Source organism: Spermophilus citellus, assembly GCF_964194105.1.
Source record: "Spermophilus citellus genome assembly, chromosome: 3".
Taxonomy (NCBI): Eukaryota; Metazoa; Chordata; class Mammalia; order Rodentia; family Sciuridae; genus Spermophilus; species Spermophilus citellus.
In genome coordinates this window covers 116,360,400-116,386,771 of record NC_138184.1, presented here as the reverse complement: position 1 = coordinate 116,386,771, position 26,372 = coordinate 116,360,400, and the positions used below count along the sequence as shown (strand labels likewise).

The 26,372-nt window shown below is 44.5% G+C and overlaps 1 protein-coding gene across 4 annotated transcripts in view; it reads left to right on the top strand.

Annotated features, from left to right (window-relative positions):
- AP1B1 (adaptor related protein complex 1 subunit beta 1) overlaps positions 1 to 26,372 on the top strand; it is a 57,786-nt gene that overhangs the window by 9,768 nt on the left and 21,646 nt on the right. For 2 of the 4 annotated variants that reach the window (XM_081285713.1, XM_081285714.1), the window contains exons 2-9: positions 11,314 to 11,376; positions 14,734 to 14,839; positions 18,231 to 18,366; positions 18,927 to 19,172; positions 19,981 to 20,171; positions 20,977 to 21,198; positions 24,133 to 24,253; positions 25,492 to 25,587. In XM_081285713.1, the coding sequence (XP_081141839.1) occupies positions 11,340 to 11,376; positions 14,734 to 14,839; positions 18,231 to 18,366; positions 18,927 to 19,172; positions 19,981 to 20,171; positions 20,977 to 21,198; positions 24,133 to 24,253; positions 25,492 to 25,587 (1,155 nt within the window). In that variant the 5' untranslated portion in view covers positions 11,314 to 11,339. Of the gene's footprint in view, positions 1 to 11,313; positions 11,377 to 14,733; positions 14,840 to 14,984; positions 15,031 to 18,230; positions 18,367 to 18,926; positions 19,173 to 19,980; positions 20,172 to 20,976; positions 21,199 to 24,132; positions 24,254 to 25,491; positions 25,588 to 26,372 lie in introns of those variants that run through there. The other 2 variants (XM_081285715.1, XM_081285716.1) reach the window with 2 other exon arrangements.

The following is a 26,372-nucleotide window of genomic DNA, read 5'->3' as shown; positions in this document are numbered from 1 at the left end:
CCACTATGAATCAGCCTCCTTATATCAAAGAAAACATTTAGCATTTGTTTTTTTGGGATTGGCTTACTTCACTTAGCATTATCTTCTCTAACTCCATCCATTTACCTGCAAATGCCATGATTTTATTCTCTTTTATTGCTGAGTAAACAATACCTTTATTTTATTTATTTATTTTTATGTGGTGCTGAGGATCGAACCCAGGGCCTCGAATGTGCTAGCAAATGCTCTACCGCTGAGCCACAATCCCAGCCCCTCACTGTAGTCCCTTTTACTCACTTTTTTCTAACTTAGTCTTTACTGCCCTTGGACTCTGTGCTCCTTGGAACAGGTTTCTGAACAGCTGTTCATCAGGGAAGGGTTTAACCATGGAAGCCACCAACACAGACCTTCACAGATCCTGGCCTGAATATCCTTGCATTCAGACATGGGTCATGGCAGGTGGATCAGACCTTGTCTAATTGTCTCTTCCCTCTTTTCCTAAAGCTGCTTTTCTAGCTGATCTCACAATACTGGGGGCTCTCTGATTCACCAAGTGCTGATGGCGTGCACTGCAGGTGCAAGCACAGCCAGCCTCACATTTCTCATCTGTTTGCAGGGCATGGGCCGCTCTAACAGGAATCAGTACCCTGAGATAGAATAAATAAAATAAACAAACAAAATAAAGGATACTGTCAGACAGGTGAGGAGGGGTGAGCAGACCCCTTGCTGTCAAACTTGGAGCTCCATGGGAAGGTATGTGATCAGGGTATAGCACAGAGTAAGCCATTGTCTGGCTTTTAGGGGAATTAAAACACTTTCTTGCTTGTCTTGTTACTGTTTTCTTTTCTGCCAAAGACTCAGTAAGATTTACTGGCCCTGCCCAGTGCAGTGGCTCACACCTGTAATTCCAGTGGCTTGGGAGGCTGAGGCAGGATGATCTAAGTTCAGAGCTAGCCTCAGCAACTCAGTGAGGCCCTAAGCAACTTAGCGAGACTCTGTCTCAAAATAAATAAAATAGGCTGGGGAAGTGGCATCCCTGGGTTCATTCCCTGGTACCAAAAAAAAAAAAAGCGAGAGAAAGAAAGAAAAAAGATTTCCTTTACTGGTCCTGGCTGCATGCTGAACTTATTCTCTTTTGTTCCATTGGAAATGTCTTATGTTCTTAGAATAATCATGCTGGACTTCCTCTTGTTTGATACCTGGAAAGAACACTTATTGGTGGGGAACAGCTTTCCTCAATGAGTAGAGAATTGTAGCATATGAAATGGAGGAGGACTTTTGTCTGTCATTTAGTAAACTTGTTTTCGAACTTTATGCCTTGGAACCATGGGGTGTATGAAGGGCTCCCGATGAGGAGGGGGAGAGGTGGGCATAATGAATGGAACGAGACCAGGCTCTAAGCTCCCCATCTATACCTCAACCAGAGTAGTTACAAAGAGTGGGAATGGACTTGAAAAGCCATTGATCTGGTTGAATTTTCATTTGACAATTGGAAAAAGTAAGGCCCAGAGATGGGGAGATTTTCCCAGGGTCTCACAGCCCTTGGTAGCAAAGCCAGACTGCCTGGAGGTCATCTTGGCTTTGGATCAACCTTGCCATGTTTGTTGAAAGTTAATTGCAAAGCCATATGTTCCAGGTCTGCCCCAGTCCTCACTGTCTGGTGCTTGTCACCGAGGTCTCTTATCTTGATCTGTATGGGCCCTTGGTTTCTAGCTTCTCTGGAACCCATCTTTTCATTCATTATGTCAGAAGACATCTGGTGAGCTTCTGGAGTGTGCCAGGTATAGTGCCATTCACTGGTTTGACAACATTAAACAGGACATACCCCACATTAGAGAAACATGGAGAGCAGCAGAGAAGTCTGGGACACCATTGGGCCCTTCGGACGCAAAAGAGTCTCCTCTGGGGCAGCAGAGCTTAAACTGAGACAAGAATGAACACAGGGGTGGAGAAAATGTTGAGGGCAGATGTACTATTTTTTCTTTATGTTTAAAATAGATAATACATGCACACAGGATAAAATTTCAAAGTTATCAAGATGTGAATGACGAAAAGTCAGTCTCTCACCATTCCTCAGTCACCGCGCTTCCTTTTTGAAGGAAACCACTATTAACTTGTCTTTTTTGTCCTCTTAAGGGTAGTCCGTGCATTTGTAAACTTTTGGTATTTATGTTTCATTAATATTCATATTTTAAAAATACAAATGGGGGGCTGGGGATGTGGCTCAAGTGGTAGCACGCTCGCCTGGCATGCGTGCGGCCCGGGTTCGATCCTCAGCACCACATACCAACAAAGATGTTGTGTCCGCCGAGAACTAAAAAATAAATATTAAAAATTCTCTCTCTCTCTCTCACTCTCTCTCCTCTCTCACTCTCTCTTTAAAAAAAAATACAAATGGTAGCATAGTACATTAGTTTTGCATTTTGCTTTGTTTATTATCTTGGAGAGTGATGCATAAAAATGCATGTACAGCTGCCTTGTTCTTTTTCAGAGTTACATAGTTTTCCTCTGGTTACATAGTCATGTTAATGGACATTAAGGTTTTCACAGTATTTTGCTATTACAAAGGATGCTGCATGAATAATTGTGTATCTACATAGATTTTTTTTTTAAACATATAAAGTCCTATAAGCAGAACTGCTGGATCAAAGGTATGTACATTTGCTGTTCTGATAGGTGTTGTCAAATTGCTTTGAGTTAACACTTTAATCTCTCACTGGCATCAAATGAGGATGCCTATTTCCCCACATCCACACCAACAAGGGGTGTTATCAGACTTTTGGGTCTTTATTAGTCCAGCAGCTAATAGATGGTATTTAATTGTAATTTCTGATTCTCTTATTATGGGTGTGAACCATTGTATTTCATTTTCTGTGGACTGTCCACATCCTTTACCATTCTCCTATTTGTAGTTGCTTTTCATATATTAAGGGAAATAGACTTTGCAATGTGATGCAAATTTTCTTTCTTTTTTAAAATTTTTTTTTTTTAGTTGTAGATGGACACAATACCTTTATTTTATTTATTTATTTTTATATGGTGTGGAGGATTGACCCCAGTGTCTCACAAATGCCAGGCAAGCGCTCTACCACTAAGCACAACACTAGCCTGTGATGCAAATTTACATGTGTGTGTTTGTCATTTGTCTTTTGTATTTTTGCTATGTTCTTGGCCATCCATGAAAACTTGATTTTCATGTAATTGAATTCATGGATCTTTTATGTCATTCTCAGAAAAGGTTTTATTTTCCCTAGATTATCAGTGTTCCTTCTTCCTTTTCCTTCTCTAACATTTGTTATTTTATTATTATTTTTTAATAAAACTTTTTTTTTTTTGGTACTAGACATTGAACTCAGGGGGACTCACCCATTGAGCCACATCCTCAGACCTGTTTTGTATTTTATTTAGAGACAGGGTCTCACTGAGTTGCTTAGTGCCTCGGTTTTTCTGAGGCTGGCTTTGAACTCTTGATCCTCTTACTTCAGTCTCCCAAGCCTCTGGGATTACAGGCATGCGCCACCACACCTGGCAATAAAACATTTTTTTTTAATGTTTGTATGACTCACACCAAGTGAAGTGCTCAGCTCTTGAATATACAGTATGGTCAGTGTCTATGTCAAGATGGGGTAATTTCCATTACCTCCAGAGGGCTTTTGGGCACTCTTCCAGATCACCATCCACTGATCTGATGCTATCACTGTAGATTAGTTTTGCCTCTTCTGCTTATTCCAGAACTTCATACAGATGAAATTCCATGATGTTTATGGTGTTTACGGTTATACCTAACTGCTGAATTATACCCCAGCCCTCATTTATATTTATTTTTGTCAGTGAGCTTTCATTCTCACATTATTTTCTGTCAGAAGAAGTATGTGAAATAACATAGAATGACAGGTGGTATGGGGCTGAGATTGTGGCTCAGCGGTAGAGCGCTCGCCTAACACAGGTGGGACCTGGGTTCGATTCTCAGCACCACATAAAAATAAAGGCATTGTGTTGTGTCCATCTATACCTAAAATAAATAAATAAATAAATAAAATATTTAAGAAAAGAATGACAGGTGGTAATCTCTCTTTTTTTTTTATTAATTTTAAACTTTTTATTTATTTTTTGGTACTGGGGCTTGAATCCCTGAGCTACATCCCTACTCCTTTTTATTTTTTATTTTGAGACAAGGTCTACCAACTTTGCTGGCCTTGAACTTGTGATCCTTCTGCCTTAGCTTCCCAATTAACTGAGATTATAGGCATGTGACATTATGCCTGGCCACCTCCCTAATTTAAAAATGAGTTGTGTTTTCAAAGTCACAATCTGTGAGTGTGGGAAGATAGACTTGAGGTAGGGGCAGCAGTGGTGGTTCCTCAAGGGCAAAACCAGTTGTTTCAGGACTGCTCCTCTTTTAATTTTGACTTTGCTGTTCCTTTGCGGTATTCTTCGGCCTGTAAATGCTAAAATTGAGGGGGATCCTAGCCCAGAATACTGTCTCCTTAGCACAAGTGACTCATCATACTGCCCAAAGCAGTTTCTAACCAAAAATTCCCTTTAATTACTGCTTTTTAAAACATTCCCTGCTACTTCCAAAGACAAAATTCAAACCCTGAGTTTTTCCCTGCCCAAATTGGCCACCTACTTTCAAATATAGCCTATGTTCCTGATCAGATTTGTCAGAGAATCTGGGCATGGTGACATATTACCTGTAAGCCCAGCTACTTGGGAGTCTGAGGCAGAAGGATCAAAGTTCAAGGCCAGGGCTGGGGATGTGGCTCAAGCAGTAGCGCGCTCACCTCGCATGCGTGTGGCCCGGGTTCGATCCTCAGCACCACATACCAACAAAGATGTTGTGTCCGCGGAGAACTAAAAATAAATGTTAAGAATTCTCTCTCGGGGCAGGGAATGTGGCTCAGGCGGTAGCGCACTCGTCTGGCATGCGTGCAGCCCGGGTTTGATCCTCAGCACCACATACCAACAAAGATGTTGTGTCTGCCGAGAACTAAGAAATAAATATTAAAAATTCTCTCTCTCTCTCTCTCTCTCTCTCTCACTCTCTCTTTAAAAAAAAAATTCTCTCTCTCTCTCTCTCTCTCTCTCTCTCTCTCTCCTCTCTCACTCTCTCTTTAAAAAAAAAAAATTATTATTATAAAAAAAAAAAAAAAGTTCAAGGCCAGGACTGAAGTTGTGGCTCAGTGACAGAGCACTTGCCTAAAGGTCCATCAACAACTAAAAAAAAAAAAAAAAAAAAAAAAAGGTTCAAGGCTAGCCTTGCCATCCTAGCAAAAGTCTGCCTCACAATTTAAAAAGGGAATGTAGCTCACTGGTAAAGCACCCCTGGGTTCAATTCTCAGCCCTGAGCAGAGGGTGGGGGATTGTAAAAAAGAGCTAAGTCTTAGCTCCTTTGGCCTCCATGGTGACAGCTGGACAGTGCCAGGAAAAGCATGTCTTTCCCATGGCATCTGGAAGTCCCAGCTCCTGGGGACTGAACCATAGAGGTTTTTCCATTCCTGCAGAGAGAATGCAAAATCCCCCTCCTACAGACATCTAAGAGGACCTGGTACCAGGTGAGGAAGCTCATCATAGAGAAAAGACAAAAGAAGATAGCCTTCCTCAGTAAATCACCAAGCTGTGGATGAGCTCTAAATGAGGTGTTTTGTTTTCATCTGTACTTTGGTGGTTTTGTAGAGCATTTTTGTTTTCCCTAGCATTCCCTTCCTCCTCTAATTTCCTGTGTATGATCAACTTCAGAGGGATAGCATTTCAGCATCATTAGTCCCGCTTGGCCCTCTGCAGACGGATCTGCAAAATAGATAACTGCAGGACTAAGCATCAGCCTGCACCAGCACACTAGAGAGCAGTTCAAGTTTATGATTAGTTAGTTGCTTAGCACCTATAAAGGGAAGAATGTCACTAAAAACTCAACGGCAGGGCTATCAGCACTTTTTAAAATTATTTTTTAAAACAGAGTCTCACTGTGATGCCCGGGTTGTCCTCAAATTCCTGACCTTATGAAATATATGAAGCTATTTTATCAGAGTAACCTCACCAATGTAGAGGTTTTCCCTAGATCCCCCCCCACACACACACACACCTCAGACTCCTCCTGAGTAGCTTCCACTACAGTTGCATGCCACTATGCCTGGTTTCTACTTTATTTATTTATTTTTAAGTCAAGGTCTAAGTTTCTCAGGCTGGCCTTGAACTTGGTAATCCTCCTCCCTCTGCCTCCCAAGCAGCTGGGATTAAAGGCATGTGCCACCATTCCCAGAAGGATTTGCCTATTTTAAAATCATTAAAAGGAGAAGCATAGCCTGGAGAGGTGGTATACACCTGTAATTCCAGCTGTTCAGGAATCTGAAGCAGGAGGATCACAAGTTTGAGGCCAGCCTGATCAATTTAGTGAGATCCTGTCTCAAATTTAAAAAGAAAGAAAGAAAGAAACTGTCTTACCACTTCTTCATCCTGATCAGTTGCATCAACACCAGTCTGCCTCAGCAGGTTGTATCCTGGGAGTTCAGGGCCCTCAGATGCTAATCTGTGTTACAGATGAGGGAAAGCCCCTGACAGTCTCCTCTGCTGGAGAAGAACAAATGCCTGAGTAGCCCAAAGTTGGACATCCAAGAGTTTTTGTTTTGTTCACTTTTACTTCCTTCTAGATTTTACACTGGAGTGGTTTATATGTTACTGTCTATGTCTCTTTGCCCTCAGTTATCCCTCTTCTTAGACTTGATTCAGCCTTGAGGAACAGGGCACTCCCCTGTTTTAGACACTTCAACCAATTATACTCTGAAATCTGCAGCTTCAGGAATCTTGCAACCTATTATTGTATAGCAGAAAACCCATTATCTGGCTGGGGATGTAGCTCAGTGTAGAGTGCTTGCCTAGCATGTGTGAGGCACTGGGTTCCATTCTCAGCATATAAATAAATAAAGTTCATTGACAACTGAAAAAATATAAAAAAAGAAAAACCCATTATCTTATTTATCTGCCCATTCTCAGAGCTCCAGGAAGAACCTCTAGGTTAGTGATGTTTCTCTGATAAAACAGTTTTGTATGTGTGCAAGTGGGAAGGAGATGTTGAATGTAAAGTCAATTACTCTTGGAAACAAAAACTGAGAATTACATAACAGAGCAGTCAGCAGGCTGAGCTTCCTGGGATTTCCAGTGGCCCCTTCTTTCAACAACTATCAATTAAACACTTACTTTATGCAGAGGCCTGGGCCGGCCATGAAGGTGGGGGTGGATGGAGCTGTGAACAGGCCCATGTGAGTCCTCTGTGGATCCATCTATAGCCCTGGCGCATACTGTGAAGACCAGCAAGGTAGAGTCCCCGCTGGGGGATTTGCATCATCAGGTGTGACAGACTCCTCTGCTCTTTCCCCCAGCTTCCATAGAAAAGGGACATCATCCCCTTTCAACTATGCAAAGCAAGAGGAGAGTAGAATTGTGTCTTTTTTTTTTTTTTTTTTTATACCACTTTGTCAGCAAAGCCTTTATTCCTGGTATTCTGAAGGTGTCCATGAAGGATTTAAGGCAACCCTGAGACAGTCCTTACTTGTCTCCTGTTGATTGCTGAAACAAAATCTCATCTGGAGAACATCTCCATTGCCATTCTATTGTAAGTACAAGCTGAACCTGGAAAAATACAGTTGGGCTGGAGAGCAGCTGCTTTGGCTTGGTTTTCAGAGGCTATGAAATGATCTGTTATCCCTCACATCCAGCACATCGTTACCTTTCATTTGCTCCTGCATAGTAATGATTGGAAAGGAAATGTTTGTGGGTTACATATTTGACTATTTGACTCCCTTCCATAGAGGCAACAGAGGACACAAAGTAAAGTGAGTTTTTACCATTCAAATGTTTGTTGGGTTTTCTGCTTTTCTTCTTTTTTTTTTTTTTTCTTTTGAGTTTTTTCCAGATTTTATTTTTAATCGTCTGATACAAGAAAATATCTTATGGATAATATGTGTTACCTATTGCTATTGATTCTTCTTTTGTAGTAGGTCAAATTAGCAAAATATCATCAATGTGATAAATCTATGTGATATTTTATGGTCTTTTTTATATTTTTTAATTGATTTTTAAAATTTTTTAAAATTGATATTTTAAAAATAAATGACAGCGGAATGCATTACAATTCTTATTACATATATGCAGCACAGTTTTTCATATTTCTAGTTGTATACAAAGTATGTTCACACCAATTTATGTCTTCATACATGTACTTTGGATAACTGTGTCCATCACATTCCACCATCCTTGCTAACCCCCTTCCCCCTCCCTACCCCTCCCTCCCACCCCTCTTCCCTATTCCTCCCATGCTCCCCCTCCCTACCCCACTATGAATCAGCCTCCTTATATTAGAGAAAACATTCGACATTTGTTTTTTTGGGAGGTTTTGTGCTTTTCTAGACAACAGCCACAATAACACCACCAAGTTGATTGGAAAGTTACCTTGGAAGTCTCTTAGATTTTTTGTACTGAGTTCTTAGTCACTATCAGGACCCTGTCCTCCCTCTCAGATGAGCAAAACAGAATTTCTTCATTGTTGAGACAAAGCACTGAGCTCTGGTAGACAGGGGATAGTTTCCTAGTCTAGCCATTTAGCCATGTGACCTTGAGCAAGTTACATGACATTCCAGAGCCTCATTCCTCTTTTGTGAAGTAGTGTTAAAAGCTATTACCTGTTAGTAGGATTAAATGAGATAATGTCTGTAAATCCCTAGGTTTAACAAGGACTCAGGAAATGATCACTTTTTCTTTTTTTTTTATTGTGAAATAGGGCAACCACTGTTTTGTTTTTTTAAATAATCACTTCTTAATCTCAGAACAATCCCAGAAGCCTCTGCTATTGTACTCAGGATGACGTGGCTCCTGGGAAGCTTCTTTTATCTTTCATTTATTGGTCAAGAAGGCTGGCAGTATGTCTCAGTGATAATGAGCTTGCCTAGCTTGTACAAGGCTCTATGTTTGATTCCTAGCCATGCCAGAAAACAGTAAGGAAATGTTCAGATATAGTAGATGCTCTTTGGTACTTGTCCTGTTGCCTTATAACAGTACTTCACATTGTCACTTTTGCATTGGGAGATGTTCTGAGAGATTCTTTAAGAAAACTGGCCAGATAGACTTGGAGAATGCTGTTGAATCTAAAGTCTGTAGACTCTATCCCTTTCCAGAGATGAATAACACATATTACTGATTTAGAAGTTTGGGGAAAGTTGTGGAGAGAAAAATCCTCCCTAGCTTCTTTAGGGGGTGGTGGAAGACATTGGGGATATTACCCAGGGGCACTTAACCACTGAGCCAAATCCCCAGCCCTTTTTATTTTATTTTTTTATTTTGAGACATAGTCTTGCTAAATTGCTTAGGGCCTCACTAAGTTGCTGCAGCTGGCTCTGAACTTGCAGTCCTCCTGTCTCAGCCTCCCCGGCCACTGGGATTACAAGCATGTGCCAATGTGCCTGGCTCTTCCCTAGCTTCTTAAACTTGGCTTTTCCCAAATTTATTTTTATGTATAGGGTAATGGTAGTACCCTTCATATGTGGATGAAGCATTTAGAAAGAACTGTGCTGGGCTATCCCACTCCTTGGTATTTTTCTGAAAGATCTAAACTTGGCATATTATAGTGATACAGCTACCTCAGTGTTTATAGCAGCACAATTCACAATAGCTAGAATATGGAATCAACCCAGGTGCCTGACATAGATGAATGGATTAAGAAATTGTGACAGACACACACAGTGGAATTTTTCTCAGCCATAAAGAAAAACGAAATTACAGCATTTGCTGGTAAAGGAAAGGGAGAGGGAAGAGTAAATGTTGGGAAAAGTATAAACGGCAGCCGTACCCCAGAGAAAAAACCCCCAACATGGCGCCTAAGGACTTCTTCTTCCTACCTTCTTCTTCTCTGCAGTGGCGCGAAAAGTTCCCGCCCTTGTGAACTCTCCCGCCGGAGCCAATTTCAAATCTCGCTGGCGGGGAACCTTAGCCCCAATGAGAACTAATTCCTGGGCGCGGGAGCTGATATCTGGAAGAACTTGCCAACAAACGGGTGGCCTGCCATTTATCTAAGTCCTACCATCTCCCCTTTAGTTCTATATAAGCACATAGCTTTTTGCAATAAAATTGGAATTCTCCCGGTGAAGTGTCTTTGCGTGGGGAATTCTTTCAGTAAGTTATAGAGATAAAGGGAAGATCAGTAATGTAGAAGGAGATTGAGAGGCAGGATAGAAGGGTGGGAAAGGGAAGGTGATACAGAATGAATTCTTTAAAAATCATGTTATGTGCATGTATAAATATACTACAGGGAATTTCACCTTTATAAGTAAAAAAGAACCAATCAAATAGAAATATATAGACAAGTGAAAGAAGTCTAGTAGAGAAAGGAGAATGGGGGAGGGCAGGGAGGACAGCAGGGAAAAGAGTGGAATCATGAGCCAAAATCAAATTCCATTCATGTATGATTTTGTCAGAATGAACCCAACTACTATGTGTAACTATAAAGCTCTCATTAAAAAAAAGAAGAAGGGGGCTGGGGTATGGCTCAGTGGTAGAGCGCTTTCCTCGCATGTGTGAGGCACTGGGTTCGATCCTCAGCACCTCAGATAAATATATAAATTAATGGTTTTTTAAAAAGAAGAAGAAGAACCCTGATAGGTTTGGTGAGTGTCATGAAGGGACTTCACGTTGCCTTTTGTTGTTGTTCTAATTAGTTACATATGACAGTAGATTGCACTATGGTGCATCATACAGAAATGGAGTCATATTGCTTTTTAACCTGTGGATTCTTCCGGGGTACTTAATTATTCCTATTAATAGGCATTTAAGTTCTTTCCAGTGCTGCATTGTATGGATAGTGATGCAGTAAACCCAAGGTATCCTTACTAGCGGATACGTCATGGGAGGGATTCCTAGAAATAGAATTGCTGGATCAGAAGATAAGCACATTTTAAAATGTGATTGATTCCTCAGAATTTCCCTCCAAAATTTGATTCGCCATGGTCTAATAGTTCATTGGCCCAATAAAGAGATAAGCAGCTAACTGAGCACAGTGGAGCACCTGTAATGCCAGTGACTCAGGAGGCTGAGGTAGGGTAAGTCCAAGGCCAGCCTGGGCAACTTAGTGAGACCCTGTCTCAAAATAACAAGGCCTGGGGATGTGGTAGAGCACATGCACCCAGCATGCACTGGGTTCAGTCCCTGATACTGCAGAAGAGGGTATCAGCAGCTATCTTTCCCTGCCATATGTGTGCTGCATCCTTTCTTTCCTCCTCCCCTGAACACCCTAACTGAAAATGGAATGGAACACAACTCAGAATCACTCGTCTCTTTTCTGTCTTGCAGAGTGTGACCACAGATAAGGGACCAAAATGACTGATTCAAAGTATTTCACCACGACCAAGAAAGGTATGATATGTTTCATCATGGGCCTGCCCTGTTATTTGCCTGCTTGACCCTTCTGCTTGCTATCTGGGGGACTGGGGAACAGGGGCAGAGTGGAAGCCTGGAGATATTGGTGGGAGTGGCCTAGAATTTCTTTACCTTGTGGAGTCAGAAAATTAAATTGTTGAGAGTATTAAGAAATTGATTGCTTCTTTAGAACTCAGGAAGGAAAGAGCATTAGCTCCAAGTATGGGGGAAAAATACCCTCTTTGTTCCCCACAGCTTAAAATACTTAAAATATATATATTTTTTTCACTTCTGGTGGGGGGAGGACACACAATCCTATCAGCAATCCCATTTGGGGGTAGGGGGCCTTGTGTGTGTCTGGTCCTTATCCGTGGGCACATGTTTTCCATGGTTGCAGTCAGAGTTCCATCCTGTTTTTCATATAATGTTATCATAAACATTTCCCAACAGTTCTAATGACTCAATATTAAGGCAATGGAGTTGCTGCACTAAAATATGCTAAGTAGGCTTATGTTGTTGGAGATTTTTTTCCCCCTGTTTTTAAGGAAATGGAGGATGTTGTGGCTGGCAAGTGTGCTTTAACCCTGTAAGCATCTCTCTGGCTGGCCCTTCCTCTCCATTCCTTCCTTGCAGGTGAGATTGACACATACCTACTGACCAGATAGTCTTTTTTATTTTTTTAACATTTATTTTTTAGAAGTAGTTGGACACAGTACCTTTATTTTATTTATTTTTATGTGGTGCTGAGGATCGAATCCAGGGCCTCACCATGCTAGATGAGTGCTCTACCGCTGAGCCACAATCCCAGCCCCAGATAGTCTCTTATTGAATCACATGAGCCAGGTCCTACACTCTGTCCCTCAGCAAGCATTTTATTTATTGATCCAGCCTGTTCTGTTTTGTTGTAAGAGACAGGTTCTCACTATGTTGCCCCGGCTAACCTTGACGTCCTGGGCTTAAGTGACCTCCAGCCTCAGCCGCCTAAAAGCTGAAACTACATACTTGCAGGTTTTTATTGAAGACCTCCCATGTGGAGGGAAAGAGACAGGCAGTCTCTGACCTGGCTTTGCTTGAGGTTGAACTGGGAAGATAGTCTATGAAGTAGCAGCCATGTTGAAGGGTGGGGGTGCAGAAGGCTGTGGAAGTACTCCAGGTAGAAAAGGGTGTGGGAAGGGGAGGGAGTAAATGCTCTACCCATGATTCATCCAGGAAAGGAAAGCAGTTTCCTTGCTGAGGAGCTAGAAGGGGCCAGAGAGGCATGCAGGAATCAGAGAGCTTCACACCATGTGTAGCAGAGTATCAATGGTGGGGTTTTCTTCTGGGGAGAATGTCTGGAGAGAGATTCCTGGGTTCAGATTTCAAATTTGTCATCAGTGGGGTGTGTGTGGTGCAGTGCTGGAGATCCAACCCAGGGCCTCACATGTGCCAGGTAAGCACTCTACCACTGGACTATATCCCCAGACCATTAGTGGTGGTATTTATTTATTTATTTATTTATTTATTTTTAGTTGTAGATGGACATAATATATTTATTTATTTATATGTGGTGCTGAGAATTGAACCTAGTGCCTCACACGTGCTAGGCAAGCATTTTACCACTGAGCTACAACTCCAGCCCCAGTGATGGTTTTTAAGCAAGGTAAAGTCCAAGGCAGATTCTAATAAAGGATTAGAGGGAAGTGGGGAGAAAAGGACCACAGCTCTGATGAGACCTGATGGCACCTGATCCTGGCAGTGGTGGGGAGTAGCTTTGGGGAGAGAGAATTGAATGCCTTTTATGTGATTCAGGAGGTAGACTTGATTGAGGGACCCAATTGACAAAGGATACATTTCAGAGGCAGTCAGATCCCAGGGTCACCCCTCAGCCTTCTTGGGGATGAGACCCATTAATTAATGGTGGTTGTACTATATCTGGCCACTTTGAGTGAAAAGCAGGGGCAGCCCTGCAGAATAGTCTAGGGTCAAGATCATCATGGTCTGTTGGATCCCAGAACAACCAGAAACCCTCCCCTCACTCTCTTGCAGGAGAAAGGCACATGTTCCTTGATAAATTTGAACTGCAAGATCTGCAGATTCTTCCCGACTCCATTGAGCAATATCCTCAGTGCAGCCTTGCCCCGGGGCTGTGCTATGTGATTGTTCTTAATTAACCATGTTTGCTGTCTCTCATCTTAGGTTCTCTTCTGAGCACCGCATTGTCCAGTCATGTTACAGAACCTACTGGATTCCCTTTTTCTCATTGTAAACCCACCTAGAACTTTCTCAGCATTTTCTTCCACATTATAGTCCCTGCTTCAGTAAGAATCCTGAGAAGGAAGCCCAGGATTCTTACTCTACAAAAGAGGGATCTAAAGGCAGAGGGTCATGTGGCAGAATAACAACAGCTGCCACCTTTAGCACAGACCACCAGCAAGGCACCCAGCAAGTGTTTCACCTCTGAGTGTTAAATGGGAGAATTCAGCACCCTATTCAAGGGAGAGAGAAGAGGCCAGGAAACAGGTTCAGAGGGGCAAAAAGGAGTGTTTGGGGTTAGGCCCAAGCATAGGGGTTTAGAGCAGACTTAGGACAGAACTGGTTTCAAATCTTGGTCCTCCTATCTGGTAGCTTTGTGTAAGTTACTATACCTATTACACCCACCTGTAAAATGGAGTGTGAGTTTGGAATGAAGAGTTGGCATGAAGACGAATGAAAAAGGCATGGGAAAAAGTAAGTGTGGTACAGGGCTCAGAGAAAGGCTCAGGAAATACATCCTGTCCTCCTAACCTGCAAGGAGGTCCTGACTGGCTCTCTGTGGAAGATCTGAAACAGCCCTACTTCCTTGTTTCCTTTTTCTGTATTATCAAGTTCTTAAGAACAATTGATTACATGTTGGGGCAGCTGAATTCCAATTTTCCAAGCTGAGCGATCACTTGTGGCTCAGGAAGTGAAACCCTGAGCAAGCTGTTTGAACTTGAGATTCTAGGAAAACAGGAAAAGCCTACGTGTGGGATCGATTCCTCCCCTCTCCCCCCCTCCCCCCAGTCCTTGAGCACCCAGTCTTGAGGGCGTCTGGTTCAGTGAGGGAACTGAGGAGAACTTTGCTTTCCTTTTCATTTTTTGCAGTCTGGCTGAGCAGACCCTGCTTGCCTGTTTTTTGTCCCCCTCAAGACCATTGTAGTCCCCACAGTTCCTATCGTTTGGTGCAGTGTGACCCTCCAGTCTTCCATCTTAATAACTGTCACTCCTCACTGTCACCTATCCCACCTAAGGCCAGGGGCCTAAAGCTGCCCTCTGCCTCCCTGCCATTTTTGGGAGTTTGGGGACAGGAACTTATCCCCTGGGGATGGATCATTCATGCCTTCCTACTTTTCTTAGGGGAGATCTTCGAGCTGAAGGCAGAGCTCAACAGTGACAAGAAGGAGAAGAAGAAGGAGGCGGTAAAGAAAGTGATCGCATCGATGACTGTGGGCAAAGATGTCAGGTGTGCAGGAGTAGGCTGGGTTGCAGCCTGGTGCTGCTGACGGGAGGGTGGAGAGCTTGGGTCCAGGTCAGATTCTTCCTTTAGTGTACCTAGAGACCCTTGTCTCCCTCATACAGCTCCTTTTGTGAACCTTCTTTCCAAACAGGGTTTTGTTTACACAGGAGTCATGAGCTCAAACGCTGATGGATCAGGTGATAATGGAATGAGTGAAGTGTACTGGGTTGAAAAGGCAGCAGGTGTTGGAGTGGGTATGACGTGAACATTCACAGAAGCTCCAGAGGATTGTTGCTAACCAGGGAAGATGAACCCAGTGTGGCCAGGTCTTCTGAGTTTTAAAAAGAACAGGAAGTCTGGATGTTTTCATTTTTTAAATCACCAAACGATAGTAAACAAATACAGTGTGGTTCAAGCAAAGCACACCTACAGATTGGATTACTCTAATTTGCTGCCAGTGCGCAACCTCTGGTTTGCACCTGAGTTGGAACAGATCTCATGTAGAAATAGTGCCACTTTGGGCTGGGGATGTGGCTCAAGTGGTAGCGCGCCCGTCTGGCATGCATGCAGCCTGGGTTCAATCCTCAGCACCACATACAAACAAAGATGTTGTGTCTGCCGAAAACTAAAAAATTAAAAAATAAAATAAAAAGAAATAGTGCCACACCTTTGCTACAGCTTTTCCAGCGCCTGGAATGCCTGTTTTCTCAGCTTGTTTTCCCATCTTTTAAAGCCCATGCAAGGGTCACCTTTTCCCTGTTGCCTTCCCTCATCGCCCAGCGTCCTGTTATAAATTCAGCTTTTGCTCTTTGTTCCTATCACCCAGCACTGATTCTTGACTATTCTTATTACTGCATGCACCTGTGTTTACCTGCCCATCAGATTGTGAAGTCCCCAAAGACAGGGATGGATTTTATAACAACTTAATATTTGTACGGTGCTTGAGAGTCTGCACAACACTTTTGGATATGATTTCTCAATAGTTCCTTACAGTTTTCATTGTAGGCAATGATGTTCTTACTGTCAGAGAAACAATATAAAGAAGGAAGAAAATGACCATCTAACTGTCATGTGGTTAGTGGCAGAACTAGAACTGAAACCCAGCCCTTCTGAAATTCAAATCCAGGCTGCTTTTGCCCAGCTTGTGTCTCAGGCCTGGTGCTGATTTGGAGCAGCTCCCCGGCATAATGGTCCCACAACATGATGACACTGCCCTGGACTTGCCCCACAGGTTGCCCATCCCATTGCTATCCTCCACAAGGCCCTTCTGCCAACACTCAAAAACTCTTACCCAGAGACTTGAGGAGGACGTATATATTTTTCTGCTGGAAAACTGGGCCTCCTTCCAGTTTCAGTTTGTTCCAGAGCAATGCTGCTCTCCTTCAACTAGAACACTACTGTCACCTCCTCTCGGAGGAAATATCTTTGTTCTTCCACCTCCGAAGAGCTTCCTTTGCTGATGTTATGGGCCAGAGAGAAAGCCAGGCTCATCAGCACTTCCCCCTCCTCTCCTTGCCCCCTGTTCTTCCTGATGTGTCATCTCCCAAGGTGGTGTAGCATCAGTTTTAGCCTGGCAGGACTCCTGCCTGTGGGGGCTGAGGAAGTTCTCTTTGACCTTTTATGTCTCAGTGCTGCATAAGAAATGAGAGGGAAGGTGGTGGTTCCAGAGACAGAAAATTGACCTCTAACCACATTTCATTCTCAAAAGGGCCTGTGAATCTGGAACCATTGGGCACCTTGTTGTGAAGGGCTCTACCCAGTATAGTAGGGATCAAGAGCACACACTTTGGAGTTAGACCTGGCTCCTTAGGCAGGTTAACACTTATGAACCTCAGTATTGTTGTCTGTAAAATGGGACACTCCTTGGCTTCTTGGGACGCTAAATGAATTGAAGTATGTCAGAACCTTAGCACTAATCCTGGCATGTAGCATGTACTCCATTCATGCTTTGCTGGTTCTTTCTTAGTGGGTGCCAGAGCTGGCCTTTGTGAAAGCAGCACATTCATCCCTGCTTCCCTATGACCCTCCAGAATCTGCAGCCCAATATAAGGGGCCCTGTTAAGTACAGAGGGGAAAATAAGTATTTTCATTTACATAGCACCTCCCAGATACCAAGGACCAGATAAGTAAGTACATTGTCTCATTTAATTCACTAGGGCCCTATAATGTAAGATGGGGTTTTTGTTGTTGTTGTTATTTTGTTTTTTTGTGGTTGTGAGCTTTTTGTTGTAGTGGTGGTGGTGGTTGTTTTTGCAGTGCTAGGGATTGAACCCAGGACCTCCAGTGTGCTAGGCAAGATCTCCATCACTGAACTACATCCCCAATCCCAAAGTGAATTTCTGCTGCACCTTTCTTGCAAATAAGGAAACTGAGGTCCAAGGGCTGGAGGAAGCTTCCTAGTGTCATACAACTAGCAAGAGGCAGAACTGAGGGCTGGGGATATAGCTCAGTGGTAGAGCTCTTGCCTTCCATGCTCAAAACTCCAGGTTTGATAACCCAGTACTGGGGGAAAAAACTTAGGGCTGTCGCTTAATGATAGAGCACTTACGTAGCATGCCCCCCCAAGACTCTGGGTTCAATCTCCCGTGCCACCAGAATAAAAAGCCACAAAGCAAGAGGCAGAACTGGAACTGGGTATGGTGTAATACCAGGTACTCAGGTGGCTGAGGCAAGAGGATGACAAGTTCAGAGCCAGCTTTAGCAATTTAGTGTGACCCTGTCTCAAAAAATAAAAAGGGTGGGGGTAACTCAGTGGTAGAGCTCCCCTGAGTTCAATCCCCAGTACTAAAAAGAAAACAAAAATATATACAGACCTAGGTTTAACAGGCTCCAGAGCTCATGTTTGAGGACTTTTTGCTTTTAAAATTACCCTTTGGGGCTGTGGTTGTGGCTCAGCACTTGGCTAGCACACAAAAGGCACTGGGTTCGATACCCAATGCTACATAAAAGAAATTAAATAAACAAAATAAAGTCATTGTGTTCATCTACAACTAAATATATTTTTTTTAAAAATTACCCTTTGACCAAGCATGGTGGCGCACACCTGTAATCCCAGTGCTGAGGCAGGAAGATCATGCGTTCAAAGCTAGCCTCAGCAATTTAGCAAGGCCTTAAGTATCTCAGGGAGACCCTGTCTCAAAATAAAACATAAAAAGGTCTGGGAATGTGACTCAGTGATTAATTGCCTCTGGGTTCAATCCCTGGTACCAAAAAAAAAATAATAAAATAACCCTTTGGGCTTCTATTTCTCCTATCAAGTGTTCAGGGACCAGCATAGCTAATACCCTTATTTTATCAGAAGTCCTGTTTATCTTTCAGCTTCCCTCTTGCCCTCTGTCTCCCTCTTGCTCTTCCTATCTTCAGCCTGCCCCATACTGACAACAGTTTGTCCTTTCAGTGCCCTCTTCCCCGATGTGGTGAACTGCATGCAAACAGACAACCTAGAGCTGAAGAAGCTGGTGTACCTGTACTTGATGAACTATGCCAAGAGTCAGCCTGACATGGCCATTATGGCTGTCAACACCTTTGTGAAGGTGAGCAGGAGCTTGGTGACAATGGATGCTCCCTGCTCCCTTTCCCCCATCTCTTTAGGGTGTGGTCCTGTGGCCCTGAATAGAAATATTCTAACCCCTTCCCAGATCTTCACACTGCTGCTTCCTTCCTGTGCAGGTTAAGGGCCTCTTCCTCCAGCAGAGGGCTCTCTTTCTCTCTGTATGCACACATACAGGAAAATCAGGGTTTCCTGGCAGGGTAAAGACTGAGGGTCATGGTGCTAGTGGTTGTGGATTTGAGAGCCTTAACTTCTTCACCTGTGAAATGGAGCCAATATTGTATGTTTGCTGGAAGGATCAGAGAAGACTGTATGCAGAGTTCCTATACAGCATCTGGCAAGGGCTTGGTGTCTGTTGCATGGCGTTTACCTGCAGTGCTGTTGATTATGGTTGGTGGTTATTACCCATAGATAACCCATAGTTATCCCATAGCAACTGCCAGATGGTGCTCAGCCGCAGGCTCAGAGATGCAGGCCAGGAAGAACTGGAAGCCACATGACTTGTCTTGTTCCTGCCCCTGACCAATGGTTCCTTCCCCTCAGGACTGTGAGGACCCCAACCCCCTCATCCGGGCCCTGGCTGTGCGGACCATGGGCTGCATTCGAGTTGACAAGATCACTGAGTACCTGTGTGAGCCACTCCGGAAGTGCCTGAAGGATGAGGATCCATATGTGCGCAAGACAGCAGCCGTGTGTGTAGCCAAGCTCCATGACATCAATGCCCAGCTGGTGGAGGACCAGGGCTTCCTGGACACCCTTAAAGACCTCATCTCTGACTCCAACCCCATGGTAAGTCAACTACCACTCACTGAGCCACTTTCTGGGTTGCCAGGGAGACCTTGGCTTGACTGTCTGCTGGGCAGTCTCTTGTTCTTAGAAATCAGAGTTTTGCTGAGTGCCATTGTTCCTGTACCTTGTGGTGGTTTAGGAACCATCTTTGCAAGAGACTAGATCTGGATTCTCTTCTGTGTCCTCTGCTAGCTGCTTGAATTTGGGCAAGCTGCCTAATGTTTTGGAGCCCTCTTCATCAGTAAAATGAATCTAATTCTCTATGATGGCAGGAATGCTGGAAGGTAATGGTCATGACTTGCTACGTAGTGCAGTTGGTGCTAGTGTCTTCTTCCCCTTCCAGTCATTGTCATCATCACTATCTCCTCACCAAGACCATATATAAGCTGTTCTTTTCTGTTTCCACATATCACCCAGGGATTATAGAGGGTTGCCCTTGGAGTGGCATAGTGTGGAAGACAGAACACTAGAATGTGTCTGGGTGGTGATGGCAGCAATTCACAGCTGTGGCTGGTAACCAGGCTCTTGTGTTAGGTAGCTGGAATGCTTTCTACCGCCAAGCACTTGGAGCTAGGGCTTTCTTGTTCTGTTTTGTTTTGTGCAATATGCTTATTTTATTTTAGTTGCAATTTGCAGAGGCATCGACAGGGTGAGTGCCTGAAGTGGGCCTTGATGAGACTTCAGACCTGCTTGCGTGGTCATATTCCTTTCAGGGTGTCCCACTTCTGACTAGCTAGTGTCATTAGCCCCTTTGCCCCCTGGCCAAGTACAGTGTCCCCAGGCTCTGCCCTTCCATCCTCTCAACCAGGTGGTGGCAAATGCTGTGGCTGCCCTCTCAGAGATCGCCGAGTCTCACCCCAGCAGCAACCTGCTCGACCTGAACCCACAGTCCATTAACAAGCTGCTGACAGCCCTGAATGAGTGCACTGAGTGGGGCCAGATTTTCATCCTGGACTGCCTGGCCAACTACACACCCAAGGACGACCGTGAGGCCCAGAGGTAAGCTGGATGACCCTTGCCAGCCCACCTGAACTTGATCCTGTGGAGGGTCCAACCATAGCTAAGTGGGTCCCTTCACAGGGCTTTTCCCCTGGCACCATCTCTAAGTACACGTTCCTCGAGGGAGCCAGCCCACCCTTCATGTCTCCAGAGCCAGGCGGTCAGTAGTGTGGCTACAGGTAGCAAATCACTTCTTGCTGTGGTTACAGAAAGGGCCTGACCTGGGAGCTGACAAGAACCTCAGTCACCTCAACTAGATAACATCAGAGCTAGCTTGAGTGAAGAAATCAGCCATTCACTGAGTTTTCATAGGGTGCCCTGGGCAATGCTGGACCCTCTGTACACATAGATAATCTTTAGAAACTCTGTGAAGGATACCTTATTATCATCTGCCATCTTGCAGATGAGGAAACTCTGGCTTAGAGAGGGTGCAGGTACCTAGCTGGGACTCATCTGACCATTGGTCTCAACCAGCATAACATCCTGCCCCATTTGAATGTCCTGGCAGTGGGGGGAAAGAAAGGAGCTGACTTTTGTCTCATCTACTGTATGCCAGGCACTGCCTATTCTTTGTATGTGTTATCTCATGTAAGGGCCCCAGTAACCCTGTGAAGCAAGCTTCATTGTCTCAGCTTTATAGATAAAGAAACTAAGGCTTAGAGTGATGTGAGCCTGCTTGGTTCAGTTAGCAGGCACCATGATCTAGATCTTCCTCCTGTTAAAAGACATGCTATCTTGATAACTAAACAGAACATATCCCCTGTCTATCTCTACTCTTTGCCCTGCCGGAACTGCTGGACCCCAGCATCTGTGAGCGGGTCACACCCAGGCTCTCCCATGCCAACTCTGCTGTGGTGCTGTCTGCTGTGAAGGTGCTCATGAAGTTCATGGAGATGTTGTCCAAGGACCTAGATTATTACGGCACGCTGCTCAAGAAGCTGGCCCCACCCCTGGTCACACTGCTGTCGGCTGAGCCAGAACTGCAGTATGTGGCCCTGCGCAACATCAACCTTATCGTGCAGAAAAGGTACAAAGGCCACCACACACATGTTCAGCATGCACTCCTGGGAATGGGCTCTCAAGTGAAACTGACCTGTTACTGCGCAGGAAATCTAAAAAATCCCTTAAACCAGGGGTTATCAGCAGAGCACGTTTAACCCCAAGGACATTTGGTGGTGTCTGGGACACTTTTGGTTGTCCCAACTGGATACTGCTAGCATTTAGTAGATAGAGGCTAGGAACACTGTTCAGCATTCTACAGTGCTGGATAGTCCCCCATGACAAGAAACTATCTGGCCCAGAATGTCAACAGGGCCAAGCCTTTGAAGCCCTTGCCCCTTCAGGTAGCAGGCTCGGTAGAGGTTAGCATGGGGCTGCTGTGTGTGTGTGCGCGTGCGTGCATTTTTCTTGGGGACAGAATCCATAGGTCTAATCAAATTCTCTTGAGCTTAGAAGCCTTGGAGATGATGAGGCATCAGCCTCTAGGCCTGGGGAAGGGGCAGAGCAAAGTTATCACCATGTCCAGCTGCCTCTTTCTCTATTCCCTGAGAGAATGACTGCAGTAAGCCTCTGATCCCAAGGTAAGGGGTCTGCCACCTGGGATTGGCAGGGGCTGAAACACATTGAATAGACCCCTCAGAAGGGGTCTCTGGAATGATCACCTTTCTGAGAAGTGACTGTGAGTGAAGGAGTCCTGAAGCCCTGAAGGGTGGGATTGGCCTCCTGAGTTCTACCCCCTGCCCTTTTGGTCAAATGATTTACTCAACAATCAGGACTTGGCAGTAGCAAATGACCACAGATCATTCACATGTTACAGTAGCCCCGTTGCTGGGAGCAGGGTACACAGAGAACAAGGGCTTATAGTCATTCTCTCGGAAGGTGGTACACCCTCTTTGTTGTAGTTACAAAATGGTTCTTAGTATACTCTTGGGGATCCAGAGATATCAGTGGAACTGGGACATTTGGGAAGTAAATATGGGAAAGCTTTCCAAGTACCTAAACATAGCCATCAGACTAGAGTGTTAAAGTTGCAATGTGGGTCTTTACCTGTCAGAGCCCTTGGGTTACTGGATTTAGTAAGGTGTAGGGACTTGTAGATCCAGATCAGCATGAAGGGCTCCCTGTGCTATATTTAACATGGTAAATCTCTTAAGAAGTTGTCCCTATTGTGCACACCTGGCCTAGCCCACCCTGACACATGGTTAGGCAGCTTTTACCCAGTCCTGCTTACAGAAATCATCTTCCTGCTGCCCAGCTGCAGTCTTTCCTCCTTTCTGTAGCAGGACAGAGGCTCCTGGCTTGGCCAGGATCTCCTGCAGTCTGTGTGGCAGCAGTGAGTGCCTGGGCTGCTCCTCTTTCTGCCCCGACACCTCCCTTCTTTACCTTCTGTCCTCATCCCTTTTCCTGATGATAGAAAAGGTTTTGTTTTCAAGTTGTCATTTTGTGTTTTTGTATTGGTTTCTGTTCTAGAAAGGGCAAAGGAGTAGGCGTTGGGGTGGTGACTCTCATCTTGCTCCTGCCCTTGTTAGCATGTGACCTGGTATAAGCCTCACAACCTCACTGAGGTTCTCTTGACTAAGAAAAATGCAGTGGGTGGTGTCAGTTGAGGTCCAAAAACCATTGCATTTGAGGGAGGAGCAATGATAAATGTGGAAGTGTACCTATGATCCCAGCAGCTCGAAAGCTTACAACAGGAGAATTGCAAGTTCAAAGCCAGACTCAGCAACTTATCCAAGCCCTAACCAACTCAATGAGACCCTGTCTGTAAAATATAAAAAATGGCTGGAGATATGGCTTAGTGGTTAAGCACCCCTGAGTTCAATCCCCGGTATCAAAAAAAAAAAAAAAAAAAAAGTGGAAGTGCTCAGCTGGTGACAGGTCCTGCCTAGCAAGTGCCTTCTCTGAGGCAGGAGTCCATCATGTTAGATGCTTCCTGACTCATAAAACCAGCAGATTGTGTAGGTGTCTGGGACAAGGCACCCAAGACCATGTTCAGAGATTTACCAGCAGGTTTCCTGGGATTCAGCATATAGTTATGCTTCTGGGTAAGATCTGTTAGAGTGGCATGTGAGGACACACAGCTGGATCATAGGGGATAAATATTTCAGAGTCTGGAGGAATCCATGAGGGATTTCTCCTTGTCCCTCCCTCCCTTGGCAAGTCGGATAGAGCATACTCCACCCCAGTAACAAAGTATAGGAACACGTGCCAGGCGTGGTGGTGCATGCCTGTAAACCCAGCAACTTGGGATCAGCAGGAGGATTGCAAGTTTGAGACCAGCCTCAGCAACTTAGCAAGACCCCAGGCAACTTAGTGAGACCCTCTTTCAAAATAAAAACACATATATGTGTTTTAGTAATTAAGTGTCCCTGGGTTCAATCTCAGTATTAAAAAAAAGTACATGGAATATTTCTGCCAAGGGCAGCCTAAGTGAGACTTAGTTCACAAGGTTTTCATTGAGGGTACCCACCAGTTTCAGACTCTAAGAAGGAAAGCAGGTGTTAGGCATAAACCATATTGTTTATACAAATGGCCTAAGTACAGTCAACCACCTTTATCATTCAGAGAATTGTCGCCACATGCCAGGCCTTTCTGAGATTAGCAGACACAAGCCTGCAGCATAGAGTTTTCCTGCAGTGTCATTCTCACTTCACAAATGAGGAAATAGAGTCCTGAGGTCACAAGCTGGGTTTGGAACCTTTGCCCAATAATTGCTGCCTTTGAATATGAACTGTCTCTTGCTGTATTTCCTCTCCCCTTCCTGAGGTGTGGACAGGCAATAACCAGGCAGAACTTTGCTCAGGCTTTCCCTGGGAACATACTGCCACAACAGTGGCTTTGCTTCCTTGAACATCAGGCTCCACCTCAGACCCCAGAAATGTCTCAGCATATGTGGAGAGTTTTTTTTTCATGGGGTTCATGCCTTGCTTTCTGCTCTCTGGGCATCCTGCCCTGCCACCAGGCCTGAGATCCTGAAGCATGAGATGAAGGTCTTCTTTGTTAAATATAATGACCCCATCTACGTGAAGCTGGAGAAGCTGGACATTATGATCCGCCTGGCCTCCCAGGCCAACATTGCTCAGGTGAGCATAGTGTGGTTGTGCAAGGCCCAGGCTTCCATATCAGATAGCTACCTCACCTACTAGCTCTGGTCTTTGGGTCAGATGATAATTCTGTGAATAGTTCAGAATAATGAGAATATTAACCATGGGACCTGGAGTTTCATAAGCAAATTTTTTTTTTTAAATATTTTTTAGTTGTAGTTGGAACACAATACCTTTATTTATTTAGTTAGTTAGTTAGTTAGTTAGTTTTCATGTGGTACTGAGGATTGAATCCAGGACCTTGCACATGCTATGCGAGCACTCTACTGCTGAGTCACAACCCCAACCCCTTCATAAGCAGATTTTTAAAAACTTTGATATTGGGCTGGGGATGTGGCTCAAGCGGTAGCGCGCTCACCTGGCATGCGTGCGGCCCGGGTTCGATCCTCAGCACCACATACCAACAAAGATGTTGTGTCCGCCGAGAACTAAAAAATAAATATTAAAAATTCTCTCTCTCTCTCTCTCTCTCTTTCTCTCTCTCTCTCTCTCTCTCTCTCTCCCTCTCTCCCCTCTCTCACTCTCTCTTTAAAAAAAAAAAAAAAACACTTTGATATTATGTTAAAGAATGTTCTCCCAAGCCAGGCATGATGGTGCATGCCTATAATCCCAGTAGCTGGGGAGGCTGAGACAAGGGCATTGCAAGTTCAAAGCCACCCTCAGCATTGCTGAGATCCTATTTCTGAATAAAATACAAAATAGGGCTGGGGATGTGGCCCAGTGGTTGAGTGCTCCTGAGTTCAATCCCCAGTATCCACCCTCCTACAAAAAAAAAAGAATGTTCTCCCAAGCTAGTCATATACATCTGTAATCCCAGCTATTCAGGAAGCAGAGGCAGGAGGATAGCAAGTTTAAGGTTAGCCTGGGCAATTAAGCAAGGCCCTATCTCAAAATACAAATTTTAAAAAGGGCTAGGGTCTATCTCAGTGGTAGAACACTTGCCTATCATGCCTGAGGCCCAGGCCTCAACCCCCAGCACCAAAAATTAAGAACAAAGTAGTAGTTGGATATGTTAGTTAGATCATCCTACAACAAGAATTGTCTGATCTTGCCTTCCTTTTGGGGCACCTGGGTCTCTCCCTCCCCTGAGTGTTCCACCTCAAGTAGGAGACAGAATCCTCTCCTTCTGGGGATCTTCACATTCTCATTACCCAGGAATGTTCCAGATGGTTGCCCTATCACATTCCCTCAGTCTATTTTCTCTGTTTGGGTTACAGGTGTTGGCAGAGCTAAAAGAGTACGCAACAGAAGTGGATGTGGATTTTGTTCGGAAGGCTGTACGTGCCATTGGCCGCTGTGCCATCAAGGTGGAGGTGAGGAGGTTCTGGGACTCCTTCCTTAGCTGAGCGAGGAGAAGAGAGCTGAAACCAATGTGATCCTAGTAGTATCAACTGACTGCTTGTGGTCTAGGAAGACCTCAGGGTCACCATAGGAGCCCCCAAGACACCCATTATACAGATCCATTTGGGTTCCTTCTTTGTAGTTTCCTTTAAGCCTTCCAGTTGCTGCAGATTAAATTAACACATCAGCCAAGTGCAGTAGTGCACGCCTGTAATCCCAGCAGCTCGGGAGGCTGAGACAAGAGGATCAAGAGTTCAAAGCCAGCATTAGCAATGTTGAGACACTAAGCAACTCAGTGAGATCCAGTCTCTAAATAAAATACAAAATAAGGCTGGGGATGTGGCTCAGTGGTCGAGTGCCCCTGAGTTCAATCCCCAGTACACCAAAACTAAAAAGAGACAAAAGAAAAATTAACACATCATATCATGGTTCACCTGTAGCATTAGCTAAGACAATGGGGCAGCCACCAGCTGGTGGTGGCCCTGGTAGGCTTAACTTCATTTCACAGAGCATTGGAGCAGGGGCTCTGCCTTTCTGATACTTCAGTACATATCCTGATTCAGCTACCCATGGTTCTTTCTCGAAGCTGCCCAGACTGCTCCAGACCCTGTGTACTGACATTTCACCTCTTCCCATTCTCTGCCTAGAGAGGATTTTTTGACTACCAAGCTGGACTCTCCTTAAATGAGTCCAGTGGTGTCTACAGGATCTCGGATCAGCTGATCACCCCCAGGCCAGACCCTTAAGTCATTTGGAG